Source organism: Heliangelus exortis, chromosome 1 (genome assembly GCF_036169615.1).
Source record: "Heliangelus exortis chromosome 1, bHelExo1.hap1, whole genome shotgun sequence".
NCBI lineage: Eukaryota > Metazoa > Chordata > Aves > Apodiformes > Trochilidae > Heliangelus > Heliangelus exortis.
Genome location: NC_092422.1, coordinates 143,081,812 through 143,094,589, shown reverse-complemented (window position 1 = coordinate 143,094,589; position 12,778 = coordinate 143,081,812). Strand labels below are relative to the sequence as shown.

The 12,778-nt window shown below is 43.7% G+C and overlaps 1 protein-coding gene across 1 annotated transcript in view; it reads left to right on the top strand.

Moving 5' to 3' along the window:
• Positions 1-12,778, top strand: part of SYN3 (synapsin III) — a 199,298-nt gene that overhangs the window by 171,906 nt on the left and 14,614 nt on the right. Inside the window, exons 8-9 of the mRNA XM_071729289.1 lie at positions 4,670-4,812; positions 9,601-9,675. Coding sequence (XP_071585390.1) covers positions 4,670-4,812; positions 9,601-9,675 — 218 coding nt within the window. The remainder of the gene's footprint in view (positions 1-4,669; positions 4,813-9,600; positions 9,676-12,778) is intronic.

Here is a 12,778-nt window from a genome sequence, read left to right as displayed (position 1 = left end):
TCAGACATTTTCACAAGCCTCCCAAGACTCAATTAAACACCACAGTGCCAAGCCTGGCCCTTGGACACCTTACCTTCCAGCTGAACCTGCCTCTAACCCCAGCGTGGACACAGAAACTGCTTTTGCAAGGATCTCCAAAGTGGTGTGTGTTTAACCTGTGAGGCAGATTTAACTCTGGATGACACTCAGAGAGGCAAGGCTGGGCAATCCCCAGAAAATTATTGTAATTATGCCACTTTGCCTGACATTTTTCACATGGCCATGTAACTTAGAGAAGTGAAAGAGGACTTAGGCTAAAGATGGGAGAGGAATGCTGTAGCCCTTCTACCCTGGTGTTCAGGAACATCTGGGATAAGTGAGAGACAGTAAATTTGGCAACCACAAGACAGAGAAGTAGAAATCTCTGCCCAGGCCCTTCACTGGAGGAGCCCATGCTCACACAGAAAGCAGGAGTGGCTCAGACTCTCTGGGAAATATCCACAGTGGGTATTTAACAATGCCAGGACCCACTCTTCAAAACCCTGTCTTGCAGGAAGGCCTCAAAAGAAGGTCCACAGCAGGCATGGGACAAAAGTATTTCTTCCTGAACTTTTCTTCAGCCTGTTCTCCAGCCAAAAGCAGTAAGATCAATGCCTCTTGGGCAAGCTGAGGATGGGAATGGGCACCAGGGAACGGACAGGTCACATAGTATCAGCTTTTGGGATGCCACCAGAGGGTAAAGGGACAGTCACATGAGCTTGTCCCAAGAGATCCAGCCAGACTCCCCTCACCACAGAGTCACAGAATCATCCAGGTTGGAAAGGACCTCTGAGATCATCAAGTCCAACCCTTGATTCACTACTATTGTAGTTCCCTGACCACGGCCATATCAGTCTCTTCTTAAAACCTCCAGGCATGGAGAATCCACCCCTTCCCCAGGCATCCCATTCCAATGCCTGATCACCCTCTTTGTAAACAATTTCTTCCTAATATCCAACCTACACCTCCCCTGGCAGAGCTTAAGACCATGCCCTCTTGTCCTACTGATAGTTACTTGGGAGAGGAGAGCAATAGGGAGCGTGCTAGGGCACAGCTGGTGCTTGGGTTAGAGAAGAGATCCAGTAGGGAAGCAGGGACTCTCCTGGTGAGCTTTCTTACTCAGAAAAGGTATTTGTCAATACACTGGCCCAAACTCTTTGCAACAGATCACTAAAACTCTACAGCAAACACCAATTGATGGCTCCAGAATGAGTCTATTGCTGCTCAAACAGCCAGCACAGCTAAGCAAACAGGCTGCCAGGGCAAGGGCTGTGTTTGCATTCACTATTTGCACTCCTCTACACAGCTAATGGGATATTGCATTTATCCTAAGAAGGGTGGGGAAGAAAAAAAAAAAAAAGAGAGAGAAAAAGGGAAAGAGAGAGAGAGAAAAAAATGGTTTCCTGTCGATCCCTTTTCCAATTTCTTTTCTCAGTTTCATACATTGGCCGACCTGCCATTTTCGAAGACAGATTTATCCCTTATTAGGTAAATTGGTAGCTGTTTGCTCTAGAATGATTTTTAATAGCCCCTTCTTAAATAATGCCCTCTGGCATCACATGACATCCACCCTGGCTTTGGTTATCTCTAGGTTTTTCTTCTCCTGTTAAAAGAATGGATATTTTATTGACATGTAAAAGGGTTACACAAAGCAGAAGGAAATGAATTATACAAATTTTAAAAGTAGAAAGCTAATAAAATGGTGGACTTGGTAGATAAGGCAGGAAAATAAATCTAATTTGACTGTAACTTGAGTGCTTCCTGTTCATGAAGTAATAACCATACCCTGGACTAAACCAACATTAACCCAGGACACGGCTGCTATTTTGTCAGATTTGGCTGGCTCTAACAATTAACAAATGGTGGCTCAGATTTCAGCTTTGGTGCAGTGAATATTTTGGTGCCTAGTGGGAAATAAGGCCTAATATCCTAAAAGTGGACCTATGTGAGGTGCTTTTGTGAAAAGTCCATGGGAAGGGCTCTGCCATGGGTCAGGCAAGATGGCAGAGCTGTTTCCTGAGGACTGCAGTGGTGTAGCACTGTGGGAAACATCTTTGGTTTTCATTTCTTACTTTGTGTCCTTGCCAGGTGTTTCCACAGCCCCCCCTTTAACTATTTACCCAGCCAGTCCTCAGGCACATTGAAGAAAAATCTTCAAGTGCTTTCCCTCTCTTCCCACAGAGGAAGGGAATGGAGAGGGAGAGGGTGATGGAGAGGAGAAAGAAATGGGCCCTTCCTTTCCATAGCATATTGTATTTTTGAGGAAAAAATTAATTTAACAAGATGATCATTCATCTCCTTTCTAGCAGGAACAATACAGTCCAATTCCAACCTGGAGAGGGAAGCAACATCCTTTCCTCTGCCTCTGGGACAAATGTCCTGGTCTGGGAATGTAAATGTTTCACCCAGAGCCCAAATACATCTCCTGCACAAGCACAGCATTTTGTTTTAGCTCACACAAATGTCCTTGTTCCAAGGAGGTCATTCTATAACAGCTTCTGCCTTTTCCCATTGCCAAAAGGGTCTGGGAGAACATGTTGTAAGCCTGTGCATCACCTCCCCACTCAGTCCCTGCTGTGTTCATCCCATCTGGGTGGGACTGTCTCGTTTGATGTCATTCAACCCAGATCTGTCCTTATCAATGATACAGATACCCGGCCCCTTAGCAGCAAACTCTCCCCACTCCCCCATGATTTTGTGAGCCATGGGGGCCTCTCCCATGTGTGGTGCTTCCCCCTCCTGCTCCCCTCTCACCTCCAGGGCTTTTCTACCACCTCACCCCGCTCTGCCATGTCAGGAGCAGCCAGCATTACACACAGCCCCATTCAGACAGAGGGGAGCAACACAGCCCAGAGCAAGGCTGCTCCTCCTGGATGATCTGCAGTGGTCACCTTTATATTTCCCCTTTGTGTTCGTTAATTTCTTTCTTTTTTTCTCTACACTCCCACCCCACAGATGCCTGTTGTCTTCCTCTGCTCCTTTTCTCAGCAGCCCCTGAATAGCAAGAGAACCTTAGCCATAGCAAAAGGGATGAGGACTAGGGGTATTTGAAGTTCATGCAATGGAGAAGCCAAGACCAGGCCTTATTTCTTCTTATTCAGGCTTGGTCACAAGCCTAGAAATGGTCACAAGTCTAACTAGCTGCACTTTTCACCTCACCTTCCCCACAACTAACCAGTTCTCAAGAGCTTTTCTGCACCAGGATGTGGCTGTATCTTTGGCTTCATGACTTGTGCTTGCAGAAAACCATCAAAACAGAAAAAAAGCAGGTTAGGAACAGCTCGTCCTCTATTCACTAGTGAAGATGGCTCCTGCCCTCTCAGGGCTGAGGCAGATATGTAAAGCCACTTGTTTGTTCTTTGCAAAGAAACACCAAATACCATCGCAGGCGTTTCCTTCAGCTGGCTCCACATAGTCTGGCATCACCTTCCTTTAACACACACACACTGACGCATCTGGGAAACTCTTCTGGAGCAGGCTGACCAGTTGGCACCAGCAAGGAGACACTTAGCAAATCGGGCTTGCAATTCCCCACTGTGGTCTCAAAGTGTTAGCAAATTACAAAGTGTAGGTAATAAGTAAAGAAAGCCACTCACTTGTTCACCCTTTTCACATAATGTGTGTGAATGTTGGTCTTTTTTCTGCCAGTTAACCCACCCTTCCTGCATCTGTCCTGCTCTGAGGGACAAGAATTGCACGGGCTTTTCTGATGCACAGAGCAGGATTTTTGGCAATTGACTAAAGGCTGGGGAGGGTAATACGAATGAAGTAAAGTTGTCCACTGTGTTCTTGCTACCACCTTGTTCAGTTTTACTGTCCCAGATGAATTAGCTTTTGCAGAGATTCAATCATATCACTAGAACTTCCAGTGTTTGGTCCTTTTTCTTTTTTTTTTTTTTTTTTTTTTCCCAAATCCTGGAAAAGCCAACTTCTCAGAAAATCTCCAGCTCCTAGTCCACTGCCCTCTCATTTCCAAGTGCAACTCAAGTCTAACACCCAACCAGCTGTACCACACATGTGCCCATGGCATCATGCTTACACAAACCTCCCTGAGAATCACAAGGTCCCCCAGAGACATCCTTTGCCTTCAGAGTTTGCTTCCAGCCAGGAGATCTTTACTGCACCTCAAAGAGAGTCTGGAAGGGGGTAAAGTGAAATGCCAGGGAACTGAAGCCTAGAGGTGGCAGACAACCAGCTCTCTTGTTGATTTCCTGGCATTGGTTTCTATTTCCTGACCACCCAAAATACTCTGTTTTCATCCATCACAACATGGGAAACAGCAGTTCCAATGTTTGAATGCAGTAATGCCCCTTAAGAGATCAAATATTTTTCTGAAGTACCATAAAAGCAAAGATCATTAGCAAGAGCCATCTGTCTTCTTGGTGCCAGGTTTACCAGGGCTTCTGCATGAGGAAAGAGAAAGGAGCTGATTTACTCTGGGATGGGTTGGTCTGGGGAACTTCTCTAAATCACACAATCCCTCCTCTGTCCTCTGTCCTCAGCTCCATCTGTGTGGTGGTTTTTAACATTGTGCTATTCAGGCACAGAGATGACTTCTGTTCACTAAGTATTCCTGTTCCTGTTCCTTTTTTGTTGTTGTTGTTGTTGTTGTTGCTCATCGCTTCTTTTTCATGGGGTTTTGGCAACCAAGGTGAAAGTTGAGAACCAGCACGACTTCCGGGACGTGGCCAGCATAGTAGCCATGGCAAAAACCTACGCCACCACTGAGCCATTCATCGACTCCAAGTATGACATACGAATCCAGAAAATCGGCAGCAACTACAAGGCTTACATGTGAGTGTGGGGCTTTGACAATGAGACAGGGAAATGGAGGGGAGATGGTGCTGCGGATGTGATTCAGTCAATGCCTGCTCCGGACAGGAGTAAGAAGCTGACCTAATTTCCTCAAAGAATAGCCCTACTGTTCCCCTCCCACCTCATCCACCAATTACCTTCTCCATTACTCACCATCAGCTCATTGTTTCCAGAAGGTAAGTCTCTCTTCTGAGATTCAGTTAGTTCCCACTATACCAACTGTTCTCTACCATTACCTATCACCTCTCCCTCCTGTTGTGGAAGGTCTCATCTTTCCCAGGAAAACCCTTCAGCTCCCAAATACTCTCCAGTGGGAACAGAACCCACTGAAAAAAAAGGTTGCACCAACTGCAAATCAAAGAGTCCTACAGTGTCCAACCCATGACAACACTCATCATCTCCCGAGATGGAGATCACAGCAATACAATCACACAAGAACACACGAAGCACACACCACCTGGGTACAAATGGCCTTATCCTGGCCAGCATGCAGGATTTCCATGGGCATTTTGCATGTGTACTCCTTGAAGAGAACAAAGAAGGGAGAGGAGAGACATTTCTGTGGGTGCTCCAAAGCTCCTCCCCACCCTGTGGAGTATCAAGGGAAGTGGCATGAAAGCAACACTCAACACTGGTATGCTTAAAAATATTTTAAAGCATTCAGGCAAACTTCAGTAGTCATCAAGCTCAATTAAAGATGTAACCAGATGTGTCAGTAAGACACCTGTTTCTTCTTACTGAAAACCAGCAGATGAGAAAAGCCAAATAGCACAGCTTCTCCAGGAGCTCCTTATCCAGCCATAAAATTCTGGACAAGTAGACAGCAATAAATTCTTCAGGTCACCAGGTAAATTTCATATGTTACCTAACACCCACAACACTGTGAGTTTTAGATCCATGTTGACAACCCCCCAGGCCATAGTTCTGGTACAGCACTGTTAAATAAGATAATCAAATGTACACAATCACATATTTTTCATCTATAGCTGCCTAAAATTCCCAGTTGGACTCCTAGCACAGAGGTGATTAAGTAAAATAGATAATGACTGAGTCACATTCTTCATGGGAAGGACTTAAGTGACACTCAGCTACTTCATGTGAACTCAGTGAGAGAAAATTTGTTTTAAATATGATCAGGTCAGCAATAGAACAGTTGCCTAATATTACATTAACATCTCAGGGAGCCTGGCTCAAATTGGCCAAAGGAAGGAAGGTATAAAGTATCAATTAAAATTCCCTGTTCTTGCCAACCTATCCAGCCTTGTCTCCAGGGCCTGGTCCCATCCTGCCTCTAAGTGAAACAAAGGCCCAGTTAGCCTGACCAGATCCTCTCCCCACTTATTATATTCACACTCACCATGCACTCATCCAAAAAGGGATCAGAAATAATACCAGATGACTGAGCAAAGAAAGCAGTCACACTAAGAGCTAATCCCATCTGGGAATATAGCTGTGCAAACAATTGTTTGCTAAATGAAAAATGTTTTTGCGTGAAAACAGCCATGAAAGGGAAACACCTTGTTGAGAAATTAAGTTTATTAACAAAAAAAGCAAACAGAGAAATTCACCCAGTGACTTGCTAACAGAAGGTTGACTTATATTGAGAGAGCCATTTATGGATATGAGCTTGGAAGAGAGGTATCATCAGTCCCATCAGGGGCTGTTCCCTCTGTCCTGGCATCAGACAGAATAGAAGGTTATTTCTATGGTATTAATAAGTCCCTGCCATGTCCAAGGACATAGGTAAAAGCACCCCAATTATCAAAGCTCTCACCGGTGTCTCAAATAGAAGACTCAAACTGTTAGTCATGCTAGCAAATCTCAGCCATTAAGGCAATTACAGCATCTGCACTAACGTCATACTACATGAATTGCTTTCATCTGTGAGCCATGGAGTCTACCCAGTATTTTTATACCTTCACCCACTCATATAGACTTTAAAAGCCCCTTCCTTCTGAGAAAAGGCTGTGTACCAAATTCCTCCAGAATATGTTTACTTTGCAGTAAGCATCTGCCAGAGGGAGGATGCTGCTGGGTGACTCATGCATTCCTCCCTGCCCCAGATGTTCAGTGCACTTCCTTCCAGCCCATGACCCAAGGCTTGAGTTCAGTTTCCCATTGACTTCAGTACAGTGACTCCAGATCTACACTACTAACAAACACCTACTTAGCCCATGCCTTGGGCCAGTCTCAGAAGAGCAGATAACCAGCATGTGATACATGCCTAAAATTCCACTAAGCATATTTGACTGTCACTGTAATACTGGTGAAGAGAAAATACAAATAATGCTCACGTGACAGGGGAAAATGAGGCAGAAATTATACTTTCACCCCTGCTCCACCTGGGGGCAAACAGAGTGATCATTTCCAGTTAAGACTCATGAAATGTTCACCTTCCATGAAGCCAGCAGCTGCCAGCTTTCAGGAGTGGGATATTTCTTGCCTTCAGCATTTAAGATGAGGGTAATATCCTTTCCTTTCTAATTTCATGAGTGTCACTTCTGATTTTGTCACCTGAAATGCAGTTCAATATGCTCTGCGGGGGCTACAACTTCAGCTGCGTGCAAACTACTGTTACTTTTAGACTGAAATGGCCCAGTGGGAGATGTTGAATACAGGTTGAAAACAGCCCATGATCTGCTTATCTAGCCATTTGTCCTAAGAAATACTGAAGGTCACACATATCTGCTTGATGTACTGATCTCTAATACCCTGAGATCCTTTCCTTTGAGATGCTGACCATACACTGATGCAGCTCCCTGACATTAATATGGTTGGAAGCACTTTGACTTTCAGTCCCTAGAGAAAGAGAGTTTGAGGCAGGGCATCTTTAGGGAAGGATCTTTGGTTTCGATCTCCTTTTCCACCTCAGGTTTAACACAAAAAGTTAAAGCAGAAGAATTTGGTGGCACACTTCATATCAGAAATGCTTGGAAAAGGATGATCATGAGAGAGGCTGTGGTGTAGGAAATTGGTGAATGGTCTGGAGGGCTTTAAATAAAGCTTTTCCATATAAAACCAGTAAAATTCTCTAACAGGGAAGTTATGGATACAGATGAAAGAAATATTTTACATCTTATGCCCCGTGTTGGCTGGAGATTGTTAGATACAAACAAGGCAAACCAATCAGCCCAAGGGTCAGAACAGAGTTATTATTCTGGGAGCTTGCCCACATCAAATTTCCTTGAAAAAGTGAATAGCTGTGGTTTGGTTTGCTTAGGGATGACACAAGTATTTACATTTGGTATGCCAGGTACATTTTCTGAACACTGATATCCAGTCTTCATTAATCAGACTCTGAGAGTTCTCATCAGTAATAAGAGGATTCTGGATGCCATCTGCCACTGCACAGGAATTTTCTCAACCTAAGTGTTGTAAAACTGTAGTTCATCCCATTACAGAACTGAAAAGCATAATGCTAAGAATCCCATGTTGAAGGAAAAAGAGAGGCTGAGGGCTAAACATTGACCTTTCAGGCCATGAAAGGGCTCGTAACAATCAAAGCCTGAGGAGAAATCCATACCTTTGCTTAGAAAGTAAGGCAGGAAAATGGACACTGGGTGAAGGGAGTCAAGAACAAGAGTCATCCATATGGAAACATAGTTATTCGACACAGTAATCATGTTCCTTTGGCCCAGCTCACACTCCTTTAAATAAAGGCTACAAAGACCATTTAAATTGCACAGCAGTTATACATATCACTTTAGAAGAGAAATGGGAAAAGGACACCAAGCTGTCCCTCATCAGAATGAAGAGGAAATGTAGGTAGCCAGCTGTAATGATCCAGGTTTACAGTCTAGCAAGACATCAGTATTACCACTGCTACACATAGCTTTTCAAGTTCAGAGTCTTTTTTCCACACCATGTGAAAAAGGTGAGAGAACTGGCAGAGAGTGTTCCCACAACCTCATGCTGAAATGCTGGATTACATTTGATACTCCCCTCCTAAATCTCTACCTAAATCTCCTGTAACATGGAGATGCTCCCTGGATATAGCCTCTCTGCTTGTTGACTTGTGCTAGCTTGTACACTACTCCAAAATTATCTGTGCAATGTTGCAACAGGCTGCCCAAGGTCTGCTCTGGGACTAAAGTCAAGAAAAGGAATTTTTTCAGCCCTTGATGGATGATGATAAAACCCAGGATTTGCCAGCAACAGTACTTTTTCTGAAAATTAACCATCAGTTGCAGCTAACAAGACTCCAACCATTTTGCAGTTATTAATTGCAATTATTAATTTTGTCCAGATACAGTGAGCCAAAGATATGTCAATGAAATGCCAGTGAAAAGAGGGTATAATAATATTTTTTATGACACAAGTACAATTGAAGTCAAAGTTAGGGAGACCTACAGTGTCATAGCTGACATTTGTGATGCTGCTCAGGCAGAGGTTTACCTGGAGAGTTGCTCTCCCACAGATGGAGGATGCAGAACACACGGGTCATTATTTCAGAGATCTTCTACAGACATTTCAGCTCTCCTGGGTCTGATATATAAAGAAAGAAAGTACTGACAGAGCTTGATGTGTGCAAAAGATTCCTTGGAGGTTTCCCTGTCTAACTCCTCATTCAGTCTTTCATGAGTCTGAACAACATATCCTGTATGGCATGTTGCTGAGGCAGGATTTGTAAAGGCTTCTGTGAGGAAGAACCTCACCTCATCACCTCCTGTACAAGCAGTGAGTCAAGAATGAGGACTACAGTATGAGGGAGGATGGGGCAGGAATGTATTTGCATGTTCAGGTTATGCTTTTGGTTTGTTTTCCTAGGAGGACGTCCATCTCTGGAAACTGGAAGGCAAACACAGGTTCCGCGATGCTAGAACAGATTGCAATGACAGAGAGGTAAGGAAGAGGGTTTCAGGACAGTGTTAGCTATTCTTGGGTTAGAAGGGAGGAATTGTGTTGCAGACTTTGGTTGACTGAGAGAACTGGTAAGAGAGGTCTCCCGGGAGGCTAGATAAAGAAGTTTAAAAGACTGAGTGTTTCCTTAAAAAAATAGTAAGGGCACAAAGGCAAACTGTCCTATTTTGGAGAACAGGCTGGAAGTACAGCTAGAGACCAGCATTGCTAAATCATTAGATCTTTAGTGAATATAGCCACAGGAAACAAGACCAGCATACTAAGGTCAAGCACACAAGCACAAACATGTAGGGATAAAATCAGAAAGGTCACAGCACCAAACAAGAAGTAACAAGAAGTTATTCTAACTACATTGCTAATGAGCAGCAGACACAGAAAAGTGTTCTTCTTCTGTCAGTTGACGTATTGGAAATTCTTCTTTGCACTGGACTCAAAAAAGTAAAAGTGGACACTGTTTTTTAATGAAGTTCTTCTCCTTGCTGAACAAGACAGAAAGAACTGCCTCAATCATCTTGCAGACTAAAATTTGCAGATGGTGTTTCCATGTATTTAAATTACTGTGATATTTGCTAATATTGCCACTGCTTGACATTGTTGATTTGTGATAACTTAAACTTTGCTGTAACTCCCAAACCTTGTTCTACAGAATTGCTGTCTAGTCACTTGCCCTTCATCCTATTTTTAGTGAGATTATTCATAGATTCATAGAATCCATAGATTACATATAGGCCCTGTTTCCTAATGAATCTAAGATTTTATTCATGTTATACCTCCAGTTTGTCAGAATCATGTTTAATCTGACTCTGCCCAGGTTTCGGAGAAGACAGGAGATAGACCACATTTGAAGAAAGAGAGTAATGAGCTGGAAAGAGCCCAAAGGACAATAAAGGAAATGCTCAGAGGAGAAAATATAATCAGTCTATGAGGAAAGAATGCAACAATTGCTTATGTAGTTTTCCTCCATTTTCAGTTAGCAGGCCCCCAATATTTTTCCAGTAGAGGTGAAGACTCATGCATTATGAATATATGACTATTGTGCAGAGGTTCACTTTCCTTCATTAGTTGTCAGAGAGCAGAAGTTGTCACAAGCTGAACATGACTTCATCTGAAAAATGAAAAAAATCCCAAAAACTTAAAGGGCACAAGCTTTCAAAATATGTAAAATGCTGCTAATAGGGTATTACTCTTCATATTACTTGTACAATAGTGTAAGATACATTGGGCTTAAATTGTAGCAGAAAGGTTTATTTGAACATTTCCTTTATTTCCTAATAGTAAGGATATCATAGCACAGAAACAGATTAATTGGAGTAGATGGAGGTTCCTTGTCTTCTTTCAGAACAGATTTTGAAAAAAGTCTCCTCTTTTGGTAAAAGAGTTTTTCTTTCTGCACCTTTAGTTCTCTTGGGAAGGTAACTCTGCAAAACCCTCAGTAGGACTGTGGGAATTGGATATTATTATGCATCCTGCTTGTTTATGACACAGCTAAAACTTCCCTCCAGCCTGCCATACTGCCCTTTGAAAGTTCATTTTATACATGTAGCACCACAATTCACCATTTTAGACTTATCCAACTATATATGCAACAAATCCCATTGAAATGTGTGAGAGCCATCAGTGCATGCTGAAAGTCAGGAGTGTGCTGAAATGCTCTGATGAGTAGGAGCACCCTGAAGTACATACTGTAATGAGTAGTAGCCCAAAGGATTGACATGTTCAGGTAATACTAGGAAAAATAGCAGTAAATCCTCTACCGATATTACCCCTGATGCATATATATAAATATGCTCTTCTATCCCATAGCACTTCTCTTCCACTCCAGCATCCCTGGTGCCTCCCAGTGCTCACCTAGGACCAGCAACATTGAAGTCATGTAGCAGTCAGGATGTCTGCAATGGGCAGCAATTCCCTGAGCCTGGCTGTGAAACCCAGACACCTAGGGAAGTCCTTCAAGGAAGAGAGGGGGATCCTACGATGGTGTCCCTCAGTGTGGGGCCACAGCAGTGCCAAAGGGGAGCTGGCAGTGCCTGGTTCCTGCCAGGATGCATTATTCTCCTCCTTCCGACTCCTCCCCTGGTGCTCTCTTCCTCAGGGAGGCTGTGTTGAACGTGCTTGGTTTCTTCATTGGGGATAATGAAGAACCAGTAGACCTGTAAGCCATATTCTTGCTTCTTCCTGCAGACACTGTGTTCACACAAGCTGATCATTATATTGTCAGGCTATGGGGACTCTGGCTGGCTTCAAGGATGTAAACTTGTCCTTTGGCCAGAACAGCTCTTTTCCCAGTCTCTGTGGGGTCTGCAAAATGTCACTGTTTTCACGAGACTGTGGCCTTCCCTCCCCTCCTTACATCTTGTCTTAGCCCTGCTTACAGATCTGCTGTTCAGAGATTATTATTTTTATTGAAATGGTCGGGACTGCAGCACAGCTGCACAGGAAATAAAACTAGGCCCCCTCGTTCCCTGCTCATTTCCACAGTAGGGGGATGCAGTCCCCCTGTAATACTCCTCTTGTCATTCTCTCTCCTCCTCCAACACCAGGATAGCTCAGGGGGCACCAGCTCACATTCCCATCCTGGGACATCTAGAGAAAAGGGCTGCAGCCTGTAGCTCTCCCTCCAACCAAGCAGTGTCTGGTCTGTGTGATAGGACAGCATGGATAGGACCAGGATTCGGGGGGACAGAAGGGATGCAGAAGACTATAAAAGGATGAAATTGAGACAATAGATTGTAAAAAGCAGAAGTCCCTGGGTTACAGACCAGGGAGGGAATGGCTACTCTTTGCTAAATTCTGCACTCCCTTTCTGATGCTATTCCAGCCTCAATGTGCAGGATATCTTATCAGGAGAAAGCTGCCTGCATAATGGAGAGCTTTCAGGCAAAGCCAATACAAACGCTAAGGGGCCAACACTACAGGGAGATTAAATGAGCTAAATATTTATAGCTTGGCTAAATTACAACCAACTCGAGATCTGATGTAAATACCAGGGAGGGAAATAAACATTTTAAGGTGGCTTTGAGGGCAGGATTGAAGCACTCTGAAATTAAAGGAAACCTTAGGCACGATTCTTTTTTTTTTTTTTTTT